This window comes from Danio rerio, chromosome 7 (assembly GCF_052040795.2).
Source record: "Danio rerio strain M-AB ecotype USA chromosome 7, GRCz13ab, whole genome shotgun sequence".
Taxonomy (NCBI): Eukaryota; Metazoa; Chordata; class Actinopteri; order Cypriniformes; family Danionidae; genus Danio; species Danio rerio.
Window position 1 is genome coordinate 11453486 of NC_141027.1, and position 17870 is coordinate 11471355.

Consider the following 17870-nt stretch of genomic DNA (forward strand, 5'->3'; position numbering starts at 1 on the left):
ACGGAGAGCTGTTCAGAAACGCTGGGTGAAATGGTAGTGTAAATGCGGATCTTTTTCATTCTAAAACGCAGTTTTAAAACTAAAACACACTAGTGTAAACAGGGCCTGAGTTAACACTTAACCTTCTTTCTGAAATGGGGCCCACATCGGCACTCACTACTGATTTCCACTCACAGGAAGAGGAGAACCAGCAGTCAAAAAAAGTAACTGACATTACTTTGTGGGGGAAAAAAGTAGCTTGAGATATTTTCTTGGAAATGTGATGTTTACTAGATACTTTTAAAACGTAATCTGATAATGTACACTGAAAAAAAATATTAATTGGATGTGCTAAATGTTTTGTGGTTGCAAACAATTTATATGGGCTGAACACTAATTTATTTCATCATTCATTTTCCTTCAGTTTAGTCCCTTATTGATCAGGGCTCACCCCAGCAGAATGAACCACAAACTATTACAGCATGCGTTTTACGCAGCGATGCCTTTCCAACTGTAACCAAGTACTGGAAAACACCCATACACACTTATTTACATATACGCTCATACACTACTATTTCGTTTATTTAATTCACCTATAGCGCATGTCTTTGGATTGTGGAGGAAACTCACACGAACAAGGGGAGAACATGCAAACTCCACACAGAAATTCCAACTGGCCCTGCCAAGGCTCGAACCAGCAACCTTCTTGCTGTGAGCCACCACGCTACCCGACCTGAATTTAAACAATCAAATTATGTAAAACATTACTAAACTGAATTTGTTCTTTAAATTCAGCACATATAAATTGTTTGCAACTACTAACCTTAAAAAAAAGTAGTTAATCCAATTAAACATTTTTCAGTGTATTTTGCTTTGCTGATACTAATGCATCACCCCCCGAACCCCCTCACTATCAGCAGCAGGTGACTATGACTTCATTCCCACCAAAAGCCTCCTTTGAGAAAGTACATTGGCGGATACGGCGCTCATAGACACAGTATATTCCCACATGTCAGCATGAATATGAGCTCATCTCACATGACCCGTAATGTATGTGCAGGAGGTCATTTATAATGCATGACAGATCCCGTCATGTCTGTAAGGAAGGAAAACAACAAAACCATTAGCTTTAGATCCCTCAATATACTGATTGTAAAGAGATTCGCATAAACAGATGTTCAGCTTTCAGGTGCACATCTTTTTCAAATATTTCCCAAATGATGTTTACCAGAGCAAGGAATTTTTCACAGTATTTCCTATAATATTTTTTCTTCTGGAGAAAGTCTTATTTGTTTTATTTTGGCTAGAATAAAAGCAGTTTTCAATTTTTTATGAACCATTTTAAGGTCAATATTATTAGCCGGCTTAAGCATATCGATCGTCAACAGAACAAACCATCATTATATAATGATTAACCTAATTAACCTAGTTAAGCCTTTAAATGTCACTTTAAGCCGTACAGAAGTGTCTTCAAAAATATCTAGTAAAATATTATGTGCTGTCATCATGGCAAAGATCAAATAAATCAGTTATTAGAGATGAGTTATTAAAACTATTATGTTTAGAAATTCATTCACTCATTTTATTTTCAGCTTAGTCTCTTTATTAATCTGGGGTCACAACAGTGTAATGATCCGCCAACTTATCCAGCATATGTCTTATGCAGCGGAAGCCCTTCCAGCTGCAACCCATCACTAAGAAACATCCATACACATTCATAGACATACACCACGGTCAATTTTGCTAACCCACTTCACCTACAGTGCATGTCTTTGGACTTTTGGGGGAAACCGGAGCACCTGGAGGAAACCCATGTGAACGCCGGGAGAACATGCAAACTCCATACAGAAATGCCAACTGACCCAATCAAGGCTCGAACCAGCAAACTTCTTGCTGGGAGGCGACTGTGCTACCCATTGCGCTACCGTGACACCCACATGTTTAGAAATGTGTTTAAAAAAATTCTCTCCGTTAAAAAAAAAAAAAAAAAATTACAATTTAAAAGGATTCTGACCTCAACTGTTGTATACACGAGTCATTTTACAGACGTATTTCACAGACAGTGAGCGTAAATACTTACAATTTCCCTTATTATAAAGCTTCCAAAAAGATGTAAAACTTTGCTGAGCAATTTTTTGTTCTTACTGAAGAAAAACTTGATGAGATTGCATAACATGCACTGTAAAAATATGTTAATTAACAGTTGCAACTGCATATTTCAGGAGAAACTGCCTGTGTATCTCGTGATTCATGGCTCGTTTCACACTTATGCAATGCATTATACCTTCATCTCTGCTTTAACAACATTTGAAGTGCAAATTGACCTTTTATGGAGATTTCTAGTAGTTTAAAACTGAGAATTTATCAATAAGCTGCTATGCTGTAAACAAATTCAATAACAAAACAAAGTAAAGGCAACAAATAATTTTATTCAATACATATATGTTTATTTCTATAGCACTTTTATAATGAAGATTGTGTCAAAGAGGTTTAACATAGAAGATTATAGTAAATTGAAACTGCGTCAGTTCTGTTTTCAGAGTTGAAGTTCAGTTCAGTTCAGTTCAGTGTGGTTTAATATTCACTGCTGGGAGTTCAAACACTTAAGAGCAAATCCATCGATGCGCAGCTCCACAAGTCCCGAACCATGCAAGCCAGCGACTAAGAAAAAAACTTCACCAATAGGTGAAAGTGAAGAATTAAAAAACCAGGAGAGAAACCAGGCTCAGTTGGGCATGACGTCTTGTGCAGAGCTGCAGTCTAGGCGCCGGATGCTGGAGAGCGCTGGACGTCCATCATGGAGAAGCGGCATGGCTGAAGCCTCCTTTCCACTGCACATGACAAACGACAAGCAACAGACCGGAAGTCATTAATTTCCAACGGAGAGCAGTCCGGGAGCTGCGTTGAGTTCCGATCATCTTCGTACGTGGAAAACTCGTATCCGAATTGAGCTGCGGATTCGTTGAAATATTTGAACTCCTGCGACTAGACCGTATGCAACCTGTTGACCGGATATGATGAATTCCAGTGTTGTAAAAGCAGATCCGTGCGCGCGAGATGAGAAATAGAAGTTTATTTGGTTATTTTTTGAATTATAAAATGTCTATATCAACAAAAAAACTTTTCTGTTGATAAATGAATGCAAGATAGTTATAAAAATATATATTATTAATGTTGTCTCCACATTCCCTCCAATATTTTAGCAGTCTATGAGTTTGTAGCATTCATTCATCCATTAAACCATGTATACGCACAGAGAATAAAGGCTTTTGCTTTTGCCCTTCTTTATTTCGGACACTGTGAGAATCAGCTTCTCCCCCGTGGTGCACGACAAAACTGAAAATACTGTGCGGCTGCCACAAGGGGGCATATTCCAACAGTCACGTCCAAATGTCGTGTGCAGTGGAAAGGCGGCTTGAGAGGTCACCAGCTGGTTAAACTTTCACTGCTGAAAGTCCAATCATTGAAGAGCAAATCCATCAATGCGCAGCCCGACAAGTCCCAAACCAAGCAGGCCAATGGCGTGGACCAAACTTCACCAATCCATTTATGCTGCTTTAAATTATTTTAATAAGATAATCAGGTTTTTTTTGTTATACAAAGTTTAACCAAATATTTTTAGTCAGTTTGATTTGTGTAAGTGGAGATGACTAGAAAAGTTTGGTTTAACTAAAAAATTAAGGTAGCAATATTATTTTTACAGTACAGCTGTTATTTTATAGTTATTATCCAAGCCAGACTCATTTGAAAATTTGTGCTTCAGGCTACATTTTTGCTTAGCATGAAATAGAATGCTCCTTGTACATCTTGTCGCATGTTTGAGTTGGAAAGGCCACTAGAGGGCGCTGTGCACATTTTTGCAAATCTTAATACATTACCTAAAGTGCGAATGTGTGAATGTATATTTGTACATATGTTGTCACTAGCTTATTATTTGTTACTGTTTTTTTAGATTAATTATGCTTATGAAGTCATGGACAGTGGGTAGCATGATCGCCTCACAGCAAGAAGGTCGCTGGTTTGAGCCCCGGTTGGGCCAGTTGGCATTTCTGTATAAAATTTGCATGTTCTCTCTACAGTACGTTGTGTTTCCTCTGGGTGCTCCAGTTTCTTACACAGTCCAAAGACATGTGGTACAGGTGAATTGATCAAGCTAAATTGGCTGTAGTGTATGTTGCTTCTGGTACATTTTGTCTCATGCTTGAGTTGAAAAATCCACTAGAGGGCGCTGTGTATAATTTTGCAAATCTAAAATACGCTGCCTAGTGTGTGTTTTGTTGATGCATGTTCACAAAAACGCATGTGTGAATGTATATTTGTACATAAATTGTCACTAGCTTATTTGTTACAGTTTTTTTTTTTAGATTATTTATGCTCATAAAGTCTATTATGGCACCTCTATTTCTGTTCTGACAACACTTTGTTGAAAATTCATTTCTTAGAGTGTGTTTAATTTATTTAAAGTATATTTGTATAGCTCTTTTTTTACAATCGTTATAGGGGGTGGGTTCACTAGCACAATCTTTTATTGTGGTCACCAGCACAATAAATTGTCAAGTTATTCATGTTTTTGAATCCATTATAAAACCCTAATCTCTGCTCTGACAAATTAGATCTTGAAAATTGAACTCTGCCATTTATTTTTTACATTTTCAGTACTTTAAAACGGAAAACCAAGTTAAAAGTTGCTATACCGTTCAAAAAGTCCTGATTGCCTTAAATTTTTAAGATGAATCAAATTTACTTTATGGGCCCTATCATACACCCGGCACAGTGTGGCGCAGTAGTCTTTTGGTAGTTTCAGCTTGGCGCAAGAGTCGTTTTGAGGCGTTGCGCTACGCTGTTTAAATAGCAAATGCATTAGCGCTCATATGTGCGCCCATAGACGTTCTGGTCTAAAAAGGAAGCCGTTCTAAGGCGCACTGCTGGCGCGTTGCTATTTTGAGAATCTATAATAGATTTTTCATTAGACCAAAACAAACCCGGTCTAAACTCCGACGCAGAGTTGCGCCTCGCTTACACACTGCTTAATACGCACATGAGAGCAATAGGCAAATATCTTTACATATGAAAAAAATGTAAATATTACGGATATTTATATATATATATATATATATATATATATATATATATATATATATATATATATAGGATATAATAAGAATAGATATAGGATATAAATATAAAGGATTAAAATATTACAAAACATATTATTTTCTAGCCTACATAAATATGTAAAATCACTGCTTTTATGTCTTCTTCAACTCGGGAGGCTTTTTCAGTTCATTCATAACAATTTGCTTTTGTATAATGTTATTATTATTAGCAGTATTATTTAATATATCCATATTTATATTTGTTTTATTAAAAACAAGCTTAGATTTGTCCACCGGTTTTAGACCATATGGGGCACAGCATGTGTTTTAGCATATAACTCATTTTATTATTATTGTTCATTTATTTGTTTGCTGGAAATTAGAACTGAATTTAGAAATAGTTTTGAAACAAATATTTGCGCTTAACAAACGAAATTAATTATTTCTAGACTAATTGATGTCTGTGCGTAAAGGATTCCCTATCCAAGAGCGAAAGTGAAAGTAGATCCATTATCTCTCATTCTCACGCAGTAGATGCTCTGTTTAACAGTTTTCTGTAAAAAAAAACTGTTCACTGTTAACTGTTTGCTAGTGAAATGCAAATTTTTTCCTCTTAGACTTACTTTGCGTCCTGTAAATAGTGAATGCGCTTATGGCGCGACGCAGCTGACTCTTAAAGGGAATGGGAGATGAGATTCTAATTGGTTTATTTTCAAAACACACCTATAACTCATTAAGAAAATAAACTTAACCCTTTTAGACCATGCGCCACGGCGCAAAGCAGATTTTTCTGTTCTTAAATTAGCAAAAACGCGTTCTGACACGTCCTGAAAGCGTTTGCGCCCTGCGTTTTGCACTCTGCGCATGGACCGTCAAAATAGAGCGCTATGAGTCCATTGAACTTATATTCTGTTAAAGTGACTTAAAAGAGCTTGCGTAACTTATTAAACTAAGTTAATCAAGTTCTAACTTAAATTTATAAGTTACAGCGGCCTAAAAACATATGCTGTCAGGACTAATAGATCATATAATTTTTAACAGTGTACTATTTTTTAAATTGAATACAATTTAACACATTTTTATTAGAGTGTGAGCTAAACCACTTTTTTTGACATACTCTTTTCCTTGTTGTTTTAATCTCAGCGTTATGAGATTAAAACATTAACTCTGGGGGGAATCTGTTATTAAGAGTTACTTACAGAGATTGTTGTTAGTAGCTCTTGATTTGTCACTGTTTTTCCATGTATTTATGTTTTGGAAGTCCATTAAAGGTGGCTCAGTGGTTAGCACTGTTGCCTCACAGCAAGAAGGTCGCTGGTTTGGGTCCTGTCTGGGCCAGTTGGCATTTCTGTGTGGAGTTTGTATGTTCTCCCCGTGTTCGCGTGGGTTTCCTCCGGGTGCTCTGATTTCCCTCACAAGTCCAAACACATGCACTATAGGTGAATTGAATAAACTAAATTGGCCGTAGTGTATGAGTGTGTATGGGTGTTTCCCAGTACTGGGTTGCAGCTGGAAGGGCATCTGCTGTGTAAAACATATGCACAGTTGGCAATATGATTTTAATTTCTTCAATTGCAAGTATACAATTGAGGGGGGTCAGCTAATTTTCTAATTCTGAAGGGCGTCCAGTAAATCTGCCCCCTTTCAGTCAGGGGGCAGCGCTGATCTCCTTTTCTCCTCCCTGCGATGGAGAGCAGAAGAAAAGCGCTCTTATCTCCACCCAGTAGCCTGTGTGATTTCTGAGAACACTTAGGACGCAACAGGATGGCAGAACGGCCTGCTAACTGAATTTCCTAATGGCTCTCGTCTGCAGAGCGGCCGCCTCCATTAGCAGCGATGCATGCTGGGAGAGAGCCTCCTTCCGTGGCCATACAACCCCTGAGAAACACTCACCCGCAGCGGAGGAGGACCAAGAGGATGGAGCGGGGCAAAGCCGGGCTGAGCTCCAAAAAGCTGGCCGTCCTGTCTCGCTCGCTCCTCATCTGCAGCTCCAGCGCTCATGAGGACGCGTCCAGCCCTGAGGAGAAATACAGAGAACCATGGGACGTCCCACTGGAGGACAGACGACCAGACGGGACGCTCATGAGCAGGAGCGTCAGTGTGCAGACCTCCTACAGGGGCCACGAGGGGCCCAAACGAGCCATGAGGAGGTCCTTCTCCATCAAGGTATGTGTTTTTGATTATGATGATGTCACAGCAGTGGGGGGTTCCTATTGGTCACTTTGGATGACAGAGAAAATTAATTTGCATATACAGTCAAAGCATTATTGTTAATTGTTTTTGTTATTATTTATTACACTGTAGCTCATTTGTGTAAGGGAGCAGAGCAAAATAAAGTAAACTGTGATGTTTATATCCACATATGGAGGTATAAAAACCTTCAGCGAGTCTGGAAAATATACAAGCGTGAAAAAAGTACAGAATACAACTTATCAAAATATAAAAATGAATGACTTAAAAAAGCATTAAAGGGTAAACAATGCGTTTTGAACTGACATAAGCCTGTCAACTCTTTCCTAAAAATGACGATAGTGACAACGACCATGATGATGATGATGATGATTATAAGGGTCTACATAATTGTAAACATAAATTGTAAACACAATTGGGGCCTGGGGTCCATTCTTCGTACCTCGCTTAAATGATCTAAGATTATTTGGCAGATCCCGGATCTTTTAATCTTGATAACTGATCTCTCGCTAATTTGGTTCTTCAAACGAGTTCGCGAATCAGATTAGAATGTCTGGATAAACTGATCTGAGATCGCTGCGTGTGTTGTGAAGGACAGATCTATCAATCCTCGAAATCATGATCAGCAATGCAATGATTGGCTGACGGCACAGCAGCGTAATGACATCATCTGATTAATATTCAATTATCAATGTGAGCAAAATTACATCAAAGTAGCAGTAAACGGCTTGTTAAATATGACACGTAATAACCTTCCACATTTGTTGTGAGCTGCAGGCTTTACACTTTCATGTGTCAAGAGTATTCATCATGTATTTCAATGCAAATCAATGTATTTAGTTCCACATTTAGAAAAGATTTTCTTTATTATAGTAGCCGTTTTTTAATCGGTGTAAAGAATAACTGGTTGTTTACAAAAGCATTTTAATATTGGTAAAGGCGTCTGCAACTTTTGTGAAGCATCAAATCACCGGCACATTAACTATCAAAACATGTTTTTGACTGCTGAAATGTATTATTGCTTTAAAAAAAGTCACATATTGTGTATTTCTATTATACACAATTTGTACTAAAGCGATCTAAAAAGTTCATATCAATAAGTTTTCTCTTTGCACCACCACGTGGCAGTCTTTGTACTTTCATTTCGAGGGTGCAGATTGCATACGTTTTATTAATATGTATAACTTAATTTATTTTATTAATGACTATAACTTTATATATATAGTTAAAAAAATGTACCATTTTCCCAAGTGTATATAACTACTACTGTAAGAATATATCAGAATTGGGAACATACTTTCTGCATTATCTTGGCTTGAACTAAGCCGATCTAATCCTGTTTATATGAATTGAACCTGCTCCCGATCAGGTTTGACCTAGCAGAACTGTTGCTATGACAACAACTCTCGGATCAGCTTTGAAGAACGAAACGATCCTGGATCGTGTCAAATCGTCAATATCCAAATCCAGCTAACTGAGTAATCCACGTTCGAAGAACAGACCTCTGTTTCATAAATGTTGTTTAGAAAAGCGGGGATTAAAGTCGAAAACCTGACTTCAGTGAGCCGAAGTAAACGTCCACACTAGGGCTGCACGATTCTGGCAAAAATGTGAATCACGTTTTTTTTTTTTTTTTTTGGTTAAAGTCAAGATCACGATTTTCTCACGATTCTGTAAATATTTAGTTTATTTATTTATTTGACATGGACATCACAATTACACTGGACAACCAAATGCATTTGTTTAAGTGTTTTAGCCAACTTGCTAATTCTCAACACCTGTCCACAGGAGGCTTAAAAATTGACAAAATAGAAATATTATAAATACAAACACAACATTACAATTCTTTACAAAAAATTACTGCAGGCAAAAGCAAAGGCGACATGATCTAACCAACTAACAGTAGACTATTTGTGCAAACACTGCTGTTTTGTTTTTAACCACTTTTTAAGAGCACTACTAAAATATTTAGATTACTTTCTGATTTTAAGCTAACCAGTAAATCAATCCACAGTTTGGCTCCCTTTACAGAGAAGACAGATTGACCAAACGAGGTCTTACCCTTTGGCACTAGACAGTCACCATTAGCAGTTGCCTGTGTAACTCTGTGGGAGGTTTCAAGCTGAAATAAGGTTGAAATAAAGGTTAATATGAGTAGGCTATTATTACTGTTAATTCTCAAACATATGGTAAAACAACAATAATAATATTAGGCTTATGTGTAGGTCTACTGCTACTTAAAATGCTCGATTTTGTATAGTCACTATTGGTGGACTTGAACAGACTTTCAATACGTCCTGTTTAACTCACAGTAAAATGATGATATCAGAATATAGCTATTCATAATTATAAAGTTGATTTATAATGTTTTAGGCAAGGCAAGGCAAGGCAAGTTTATTTATATAGCACATTTCATACACAATGGCAATTCAAAGTGCTTTACATAAACAAGAATAAAAGAAACAAGTAAAATAAAAATAAAAACAAATAATAAAAATGCGTAAAAACAAAACAAAACATAAAAACAGGTAAAATGTGATATAAAAGAATGAAGAAGAAGAGAAAAACATGATAGTGCGATCTGTCGGATGCAGCACAGTGCTCATTCAGTAAAGGCACAGCTAAACAGATGTGTTTTCAGTCTTGATTTGAATGTGCCTAATGTTGGAGCACATCTGATCATTTCTGGAAGCTGATTCCATTTTAGAGATATGCTTGTCATGTGTCATTGACAGCATTATTAGACCGTTTGTTTTCACTGGTAAAATGAGACGTTTGTCATTATCAGATTCCTTCTTGCATTATATTCAACATTATATATAGGCTAGGGTTCTTATACTGACACAGTAAATATTTCTTTGGTAACACTTTACAATAAGGTTCATTAGTTAATGCATTTACTAACATGAACTAATCATGAACAACACATGTGCAGCATTTATTAATCATAACTGAACATTTACTAATGCATTATTAACATTCAAGTCCATGCTTGTTAACATTAGTTACTGCCCCATGAGTTAACATGAACTAACAATGAACAACTGTATTTTCATTAACTAACGTTTACTAACATGAACAAATACAGTAGTAAATGTATTGTTCATTGTTTGTTGATGTTAGTTAATGCATTAATTAACATTAACTAATGAACTTTATTGTAAAGTGTGACCATTTATTTTCATGCACAACACTCTTCATTTGTTTCGTCTTGAAAAACGCAGGCGATAAACGCAAACGAAAAGCATCCCGGTGTGTACGAGCCTTAAGGATTTTGGACACTTTTTGGACACTTTTAATGCTTCAGTTTGCTGAAATTATAAATTGCCCATGTCTTGAGGTAGTTCATTATGATGCGATTTACCTTCTGTGCGATTTGATTTGAATCACAAGACTGATTTTTCTAATCCTCATAGACAAGAAGAAATAAAGCTGCAGGCTGAAAGACAGTAGCGGAGTAAAAGACCAGACACTGCACTAAAAATGTACTCGAGGAAAAGTAAAAGTACACATTTTAAAAATACTTAGTAAATTACAATTTCTGAGGAAAAACTTCTCAATTCCTGTAGTTTGAGTATTTGTAATTTGTTGCTTTGCACCACTGGTAATAAGAAACAAAACTTTCTGCTTAAATACACCTAAAATAACTGCACAATATGTATATATGAAAGACAGCAGAAGTATTTAAAGAATAAAAAATATTGTGCAAATTAAAAAAGATAAAAGCAGCAAACCAAAACAAATCATAAATGAGAAAGTCTCAGTCTTTGAGGCCCGTGCACACTGTTTTCTTGCGTTTTCCGTCGACGTTTAACGCCTCGTGACTAAATAAAAGGCGCTAATGTGACACCAACGTGCAAAACGGCAGCCGTAAAAGCATCATTTTTTAAGAAACGCCTCATGCTTGTTTGTTTGTTTTGACGTGCTGCGTCAAAACCTTCTCCACCAATGAGATTGCCACATTTTTTACGTGCACAGAGCTGCTGAAGTTACAGTAAACGGCACTTGGAGGTGCTCAAGCGCAAAACCGTCAATGCGAGCGCACATTGAAGAAGATGCCCAGAGGTGATATGAACGTGGAGCTGCTTATTGCTCTGGTAAATAATAATAATTTCTTCATCGCTAGAGCTGGAGCTGCTACTTGAACCATCCATGCTTGTTCGAGTCGCCAGACACTTTTAAAAAAGCATGTTAACGTTCTCTCTTCTTCTTTTGTGTTACAAGTGGGTGTCAAAAGCTTAAAGTTGTGTATCGCCATCTAACGTCAAGGAGTAATAATGCATACTCTTCCGCTCAACGCCAGTGAAAATCACGTGGGTTTGAATCGGGAAAAACATCTCGTAAATGCTGACGATAAACGCAAATGAAAAGCGTCCCAGTGTGTACGAGCCTTTACAGTCAGATTGTCTATCATAAATTAGAAATATTTAAATATTATTTTTCTTTTTATGAATGTCAAGCTAGGGCGACACAGTGCCGCAGTAGGTAGTGCTGTCGCCTCACAGCAAGAAGGTCTCTGGTTCGAGCCTTGGCTGGGTCAGTTGGCATTTCTGTGTGGAGTTTGCATGTTCTTCCTGCGTTCGCGTGGGTTTCCTTCGAGTGCTCCGTTTTCCCCCACAGTCCAAACACATGTGGTACAGGTGAATTGGGTAGGCTAAATTGTACATAGTGTATGAGTGTGAATGAGTGTGTATAGTTGTTTCCCAGAAATGGGTTGTGGCTGGAAGTACGGTGGCCGGGAAGTGCAAAACAACATTACAAAGTTTGAAACACTTTAACAAAGCTCGAGACAAATTTACATTTTGACAAACATGTTTACCTATCATCAGACACAATTACATAGGAAAAACAATTTTACCAAGGACGAAACAAATTTACATTTTTGTAAACAAATTAACAAGATGCAAAACACTTTTACAAATCCCGAAACAAATTTACAATTACAGATTCCCTACGGAAAGGGAATGTACCACACCCCGGACGTGACGTAGAATGTACCACACACCGGTATTGACCCGGAATGTAACACACACTGTGTGACTTAGTACAGGTTTCCACAAGTCTACAACTATAAAAATCATGGTTTGACTAACTGCGATAAAATAAATTAGAGCTATTCTGAGAAAATATCAGCGTGAGAGTGCATAAAAACATGGAAATGCAAGTCCATGGAAACATTTAAAGCACGGCATATGTTGACTGATAAAGATACCAAAACCGATCTTAACTTGTACTCCAGAGTAGCTCAGTTGGATAAGTCGATTGATATTCGTGTAGAACCTTTTGACTTGGGAACCTTTTGACATCTTGTTAATTTGTTTTTTAAAATGTAAATTTGTTTCGTCCTTTGTAAAATTGTTTTTCCTATGTAATTGTGTCTGATGTCAAGTAAAAATGTTTTTCAAAATGTAAATTTGTCTCGAGCTTTGTAAAAGTGTTTCAAACTTTGTAATGTTGTTTTGCACTTCCCGGCCACCGTATGGAAGGGCATCCGCTGCGTAAAAACGTGCTGGATAAGTTGGCGGTTCATTCCGCTGGGGCGACCCCGGATTAATAAAGGGTAAAAGCCGAAAATAAAATGAATAAACGAATGTCAAGCTACTTTGAAAATATCTGTAATGTACACGTTACACAAATATAAATAGATTGGACTAATCAAAATACATTTTTAAAATGACTTAAAGAAACAATGGGACAAAATAACATTTTGCACTTACATTAGCCTGTCACCTCTAAAACTTTCCTAAACATGCCGATGACGGTGATGATGTCATCAGTGGACGTCCGAGAGTTGATCACATTAAAACGGAGCTGTGATCCTGCTGAAATGAATCATCATCACATGGCCGACGGGAGATGCTGTTTGTTACTCCTGCACAAAAGAGAGCTTGTTTAGACACAAACCCTGCTCACACTGGACATTCTTGCAGAGGCTCAAAGCATAACGTTCTGATAAAACACACAGTGACCTTTGCACAACTTATACAAGTGTCTAATACAACATTTACATTGTAAAGCCACTGCTGAGACTTTATGAAGCAGAGACGGCCAAATAACTGATGTTTGATCTGTGACAAAGGATTATTCACATTATAATGTCGGACACATAAAAATATCAAGACAAAATATTTAGGGCACTTTTATGCCTTTTTAGATGATGCATAATATATACATACATACATACATACATACACACACACATATATACATATATATATACATATATATATGTATATATATATATACATATATATATATACATATATATATGTATATATTAGGGATGTAACGGTATTGTAAATACCGTCATACCGCATACATACCGATATTACCGTAGTCGCATGACTCGGTAAAACTATAGGTCTTCTGAGAAAATTTGCTGAGGCGAATGAAGCGAACGGGAGGTAGCGAAAACTACAATTCCCATCAGCCCAGGCTTGGCCATAATCCCTTGCGGTCTGTTGTCGCTACAGATCCAGTAATGCGGAAATGGAGTGTGCTGCTAGAAGCGGGGATCAAAAAGAGCTGGAAAACCCTAAAGCGGGTGTTGTCGCCGCGCGCGTACTGAATAGTGGTGTTGTCGCGCGAGTTCTTATCAGCTGTGTTGTCGCGCGCGTTCTTATCAGCTGTGTTGTCGCGCGCGTACTGAATATCGGTGTTGTCGCGCGAGTTCTTATCAGCTGTGTTGTCGCGCGCGTACTGTAAAGCGGGGACGGAGGGTATGTCGCGTCGCGGGGGCACTTTTGATCATTTTGGAAGGGAACTTTCTATCCAAGACTAAAAAGGGCATGTGCACTGCACAGGTTGAGCCCTGTGTGTGCACGTGCCTGCAAGTTGGGGAATACGTCCCCCAATACAATAATAATCAGTCATAGGGACTGCAGAAACACAGCACACTGTTCAGATTGATGCAGACATGAGATCTCTATCTCACTCATGGTTTGTCCTCTCAAGTGGGGGAAAGACAATGCACAACGTTACCCACTGCTGTCAACATGGGCCAAGTCATATCTCTCTGTCCCAGAAACCTCAGTCCCAAATGAGAGGGTTTTTTTCTGTTGCAGGGGACATTGTAAATACCCAGAGATACCAGCTTTTACCAGATTATATTTATATGATAATTTTCCTTTAAACCCATCTCTATCTAAGTGAGTGAGTGATTAAATGTTGAATATGATGAGTTTTCAACAATACTAAATTGAAACTTAATTTTTTTACATGGTTTAATATTTTTTTGTTATTAAAATTGAAGTTCCTGTTTCAAAGCTTACAGATAGATGGCTAATTTGTATGTCATTGACACTTTTGGCACTTTTTTGAAGTATTTTCATTAGTTTTGTTACTAATGTTACTAAAGTTCATTAGTTTTGTTACTAAAAATACATTACGTCGTTACTCTATGTGGAAGAAGTAATACAGAAGGGTGAAAAGGCTGTACTAGAGAATATATATATATATATATATATATATATATATATATATATATATATATATATATATATATATATATATATATATATATATATATATACACACTTTATTTTATTTATTTTTTCAAAAACACATGAAAAAAAATCTCCAATTTTCTTTTCTTTTTTATTAATACATTAAAACAATTTTTCTTTGTAAAAGCATCCTTGCACTAAGGTGGAATCAAGAAAATACATCAAGAGAAAATAATATCTGCTAAAATGCAGTGTTAACAAGCAAGCACCTTGACATTAAGATGATATAATTAAGATGATCAGCCGTCTTCTGATTTATTTATCACACTGAAAACGAAATGTCAAGTCAACCATAGTGCATTGTGGGATACAAAGTCTCCCAACTGATCATCTGAATATTTCATGCATACTGAAAACTGACAGACTGTGAAAACAGTATGAGCTGAGGGATTGGAGAATGCTCGAAATGTGACCCTGAACCAAACTCATGAAGGTCCGTTTTTTAAAGTGAATTCATAATCAGATTTCCACTAATGTGTTATGATTGGACAATCTTACTGTAGGACTGGATACAATCCTGGTGTTTTTTTAAATTCTAAATATCAAGAAAATCCCATTTAAAGTAATCCAAATTAAGTTCTTAATGCATATTAATCTTCAATGATTACATTACATTAGTAAATCTACTAAACATCTTCATGGAATATCATCTTTAATTAGTATTCTAATGATGAAAAGCAAAAATCGAACATTTTGACACATACAAATGTATTGCTGGCTTTTCCAAACATACACTGTCAAAAATGGCTGCGATTTCAATGGTAAAAAACTAAAAATGCTACAGTAAAAATCTGTAACCTGGTTAACAATATAATTTCTTAATATATACAGTGAATAACCATAAATTGACTTTCCCAGAATTCCCTGCATGGCACTTTACTTTTTATGCTTTTTGTTGATATTAATATGGATCTTTTTAGTTGTTTCCCCATCAGTTTTGTAAATTATAGATTTATGTTACATCTAACGTCAATAAACAATGTTTATGTCATGACTTTAATTTAATGTGTGTTACCATACTGGTGTTTAGTAGTTGTGTGAATGACACTGAGCACCTTCTATATGCTGATACTCTTTTCTTCTTTATGAGAAAAGTTGTTTGTGATGAGCTTGGGTTCGTTATGTAACTTTCTCATCACCTCCTGCATGTGGCTGTGTTAACGTGTATATCTGTGTAACAAAAGATGTGTATATGTTGGTAATTCAAAATACAGACATATTGCCTCTATAAATGAATGAAATACGATAGTTTACTGTATTATTTTTACGGTTTGCACTGTATTTTTAATAGTGAAATACTGGCAATCATTGATGCCGCTTTTACCGTAAATTTTATGGATTTAGTTTTTACAGTGTAGCCATTAGTGATGAGAAGTCCGGATCATTTCAGTGACTCGAATCTTTGATTCTCGTTCATCGAGATGAATGAATCTTTTTTCGAGTTATTTCGTTCACTTGGTTCAATTTGCCAAAATATTATTAAAATGTTACAAATTTCTTCCAAACACATCTACAACTAGCCCAAAAGGTTGATCACACGACAAATAAGTCATAAATAGAAAACTATAAGAAGGAGAAAATAATAATTCAATGTTTACCTGCTCTTTTGTCTATGAAGGTATTGTTGTCTCTTTGCTCAGCTCACCTCTTCATGTATTCAAATGTCAGTGATGTGTTCACGTTACACTGACAGTCACATATAATCTTACACAGTCTGAGCCGATAGGAGCCATGATAATAAGTTCACCTTTCAATTCAATTCTTTTTCCGGCTCTAAACGCATATGATTGGCCTGTGATGAACGAATGACTCTGACCCGATAGAGCAGTGGTCACCAAACTTGTTCCTGGAGGGCCGGTATCCTGCAGATTTTAGCTCCAACCCTAATCAAACAGACCTGAACAAGCTAATCAAGGTCTTACTAGGTATACTTAAAACACCCAGACAGGTGTGTTGAGGCAAGTTGGAGCTAAACCTTGCAGGGACACCGGCCCTCCAGGAGCGAGATTGGTGACCCCTGCGACAGAGGACTCGAGAGATGAACGAATCAATTCTTTTTCCGCCTCTAAACACGTATGATAGGCCTGTAATGAACGAATAACTCAAACCCGATAGAAGATTCGTGAGGTGAATGGATCAATTCTTTTTCCGGCTCTAAACGGATATGATTGGCTTCTGCCTTTCCGCGATGAACGACTCAAAAGACTTGAAATGAACGAGACCACCTGCCCAAGTGTGCACACGCGCGGATGAACGAATCACTCCCTGAGAGGACTCGTAGTTCCCGAGTCATATTGAAGATTCGTTCATGAACGACCCATTACTAGTAGCCATGCGACTTATAAAGTTCGTCACTATAGTTCACACAAAACTGAAAATTACTACATCATTTATTTTCCTTCACATAGTTTCAAACCTTCATGAATTCTTTTTGATTGCACCCATGAGAAGATATTTTCCAAAAATGCTGGTTGATTCATTGATTTCAAATGGTAAGACAAATATATATGGAAGTCAAAGAGTTCATCAGTCAGCATTCTTCAAAACATCTTCTTTTGTGTTCAATAGGAACCGGTTTTGAACAAATGAAAGGTGAGTGAATGATGACAGAGTTTTCATTTTTAGGTGAACTACGCCTTAAAAGTCCAGGGTCACACATTAGAATAGATGTTTTTGTAAGGGATGGCACAGTAGCTCAGTGGCTAGCACTGCCATCTCACGGCAAGAAGGTCGCTGGTTTGAGTCCCAGTTTCCCAAATTTGCTTGTTCTCCACGCAGTGGCGTAGCGGACGGGCCCGCAGGGCACGCACCGCGGGGGGGCCCCGTGTGATTAGGGGGCCCTGTGTCCTCGCGATTTTCAATAATTGAAAATCCAGCAACCGCAATAATCAAACTCTTGGGAACAACTGTGGTCGGAACCAAAGTTCACAGGTCTGTGTTCTCTAAACACCTCTCAAGCGGTGGACTACTTCATTCTGATTGCTTGCCGCCAAACCGCGTCATATCATAGCTCAAAGTTGACTTGATTTGATCTCTCCTCGACGCTCACACAGGAGAAGACGCGCCGCGCTGTTTCTCGCCGCCGGTTCTCATTGAAAAT

General features: G+C 37.3%; 1 protein-coding gene and 1 long non-coding RNA gene across 12 annotated transcripts in view; one reads left to right on the plus strand and one right to left on the minus strand.

Annotated features, from left to right (window-relative positions):
• LOC141375309 (uncharacterized) overlaps positions 1–17870 on the minus strand; it is a 91727-nt gene that overhangs the window by 55642 nt on the left and 18215 nt on the right. For 4 of the 7 annotated variants that reach the window (XR_015495300.1, XR_015495303.1, XR_015495305.1 and 1 more), the window contains exon 2: positions 12983–13137. The exons of 1 other annotated variant lie outside the window; for it this stretch is intronic. This is a non-coding gene — a long non-coding RNA (uncharacterized LOC141375309). Of the gene's footprint in view, positions 1–6968; positions 7093–12982; positions 13138–17870 lie in introns of all 7 variants that reach the window. 2 more of the 7 variants (XR_015495304.1, XR_015495301.1) reach the window with 1 other exon arrangement.
• The window catches only part of il16 (interleukin 16), a 115518-nt gene that overhangs the window by 21247 nt on the left and 76401 nt on the right, over positions 1–17870 (plus strand). For all 5 annotated transcript variants that reach the window (XR_015495060.1, XR_015495058.1, XR_015495059.1 and 2 more), the window contains exon 2: positions 6889–7241. Coding sequence is in view for 2 of the 5 variants with exons in the window: in XM_087260153.1 (XP_087116279.1) it covers positions 6889–7241 (353 nt within the window). In the remaining 3 variants the exon portion in view is untranslated. The remainder of the gene's footprint in view (positions 1–6888; positions 7242–17870) is intronic.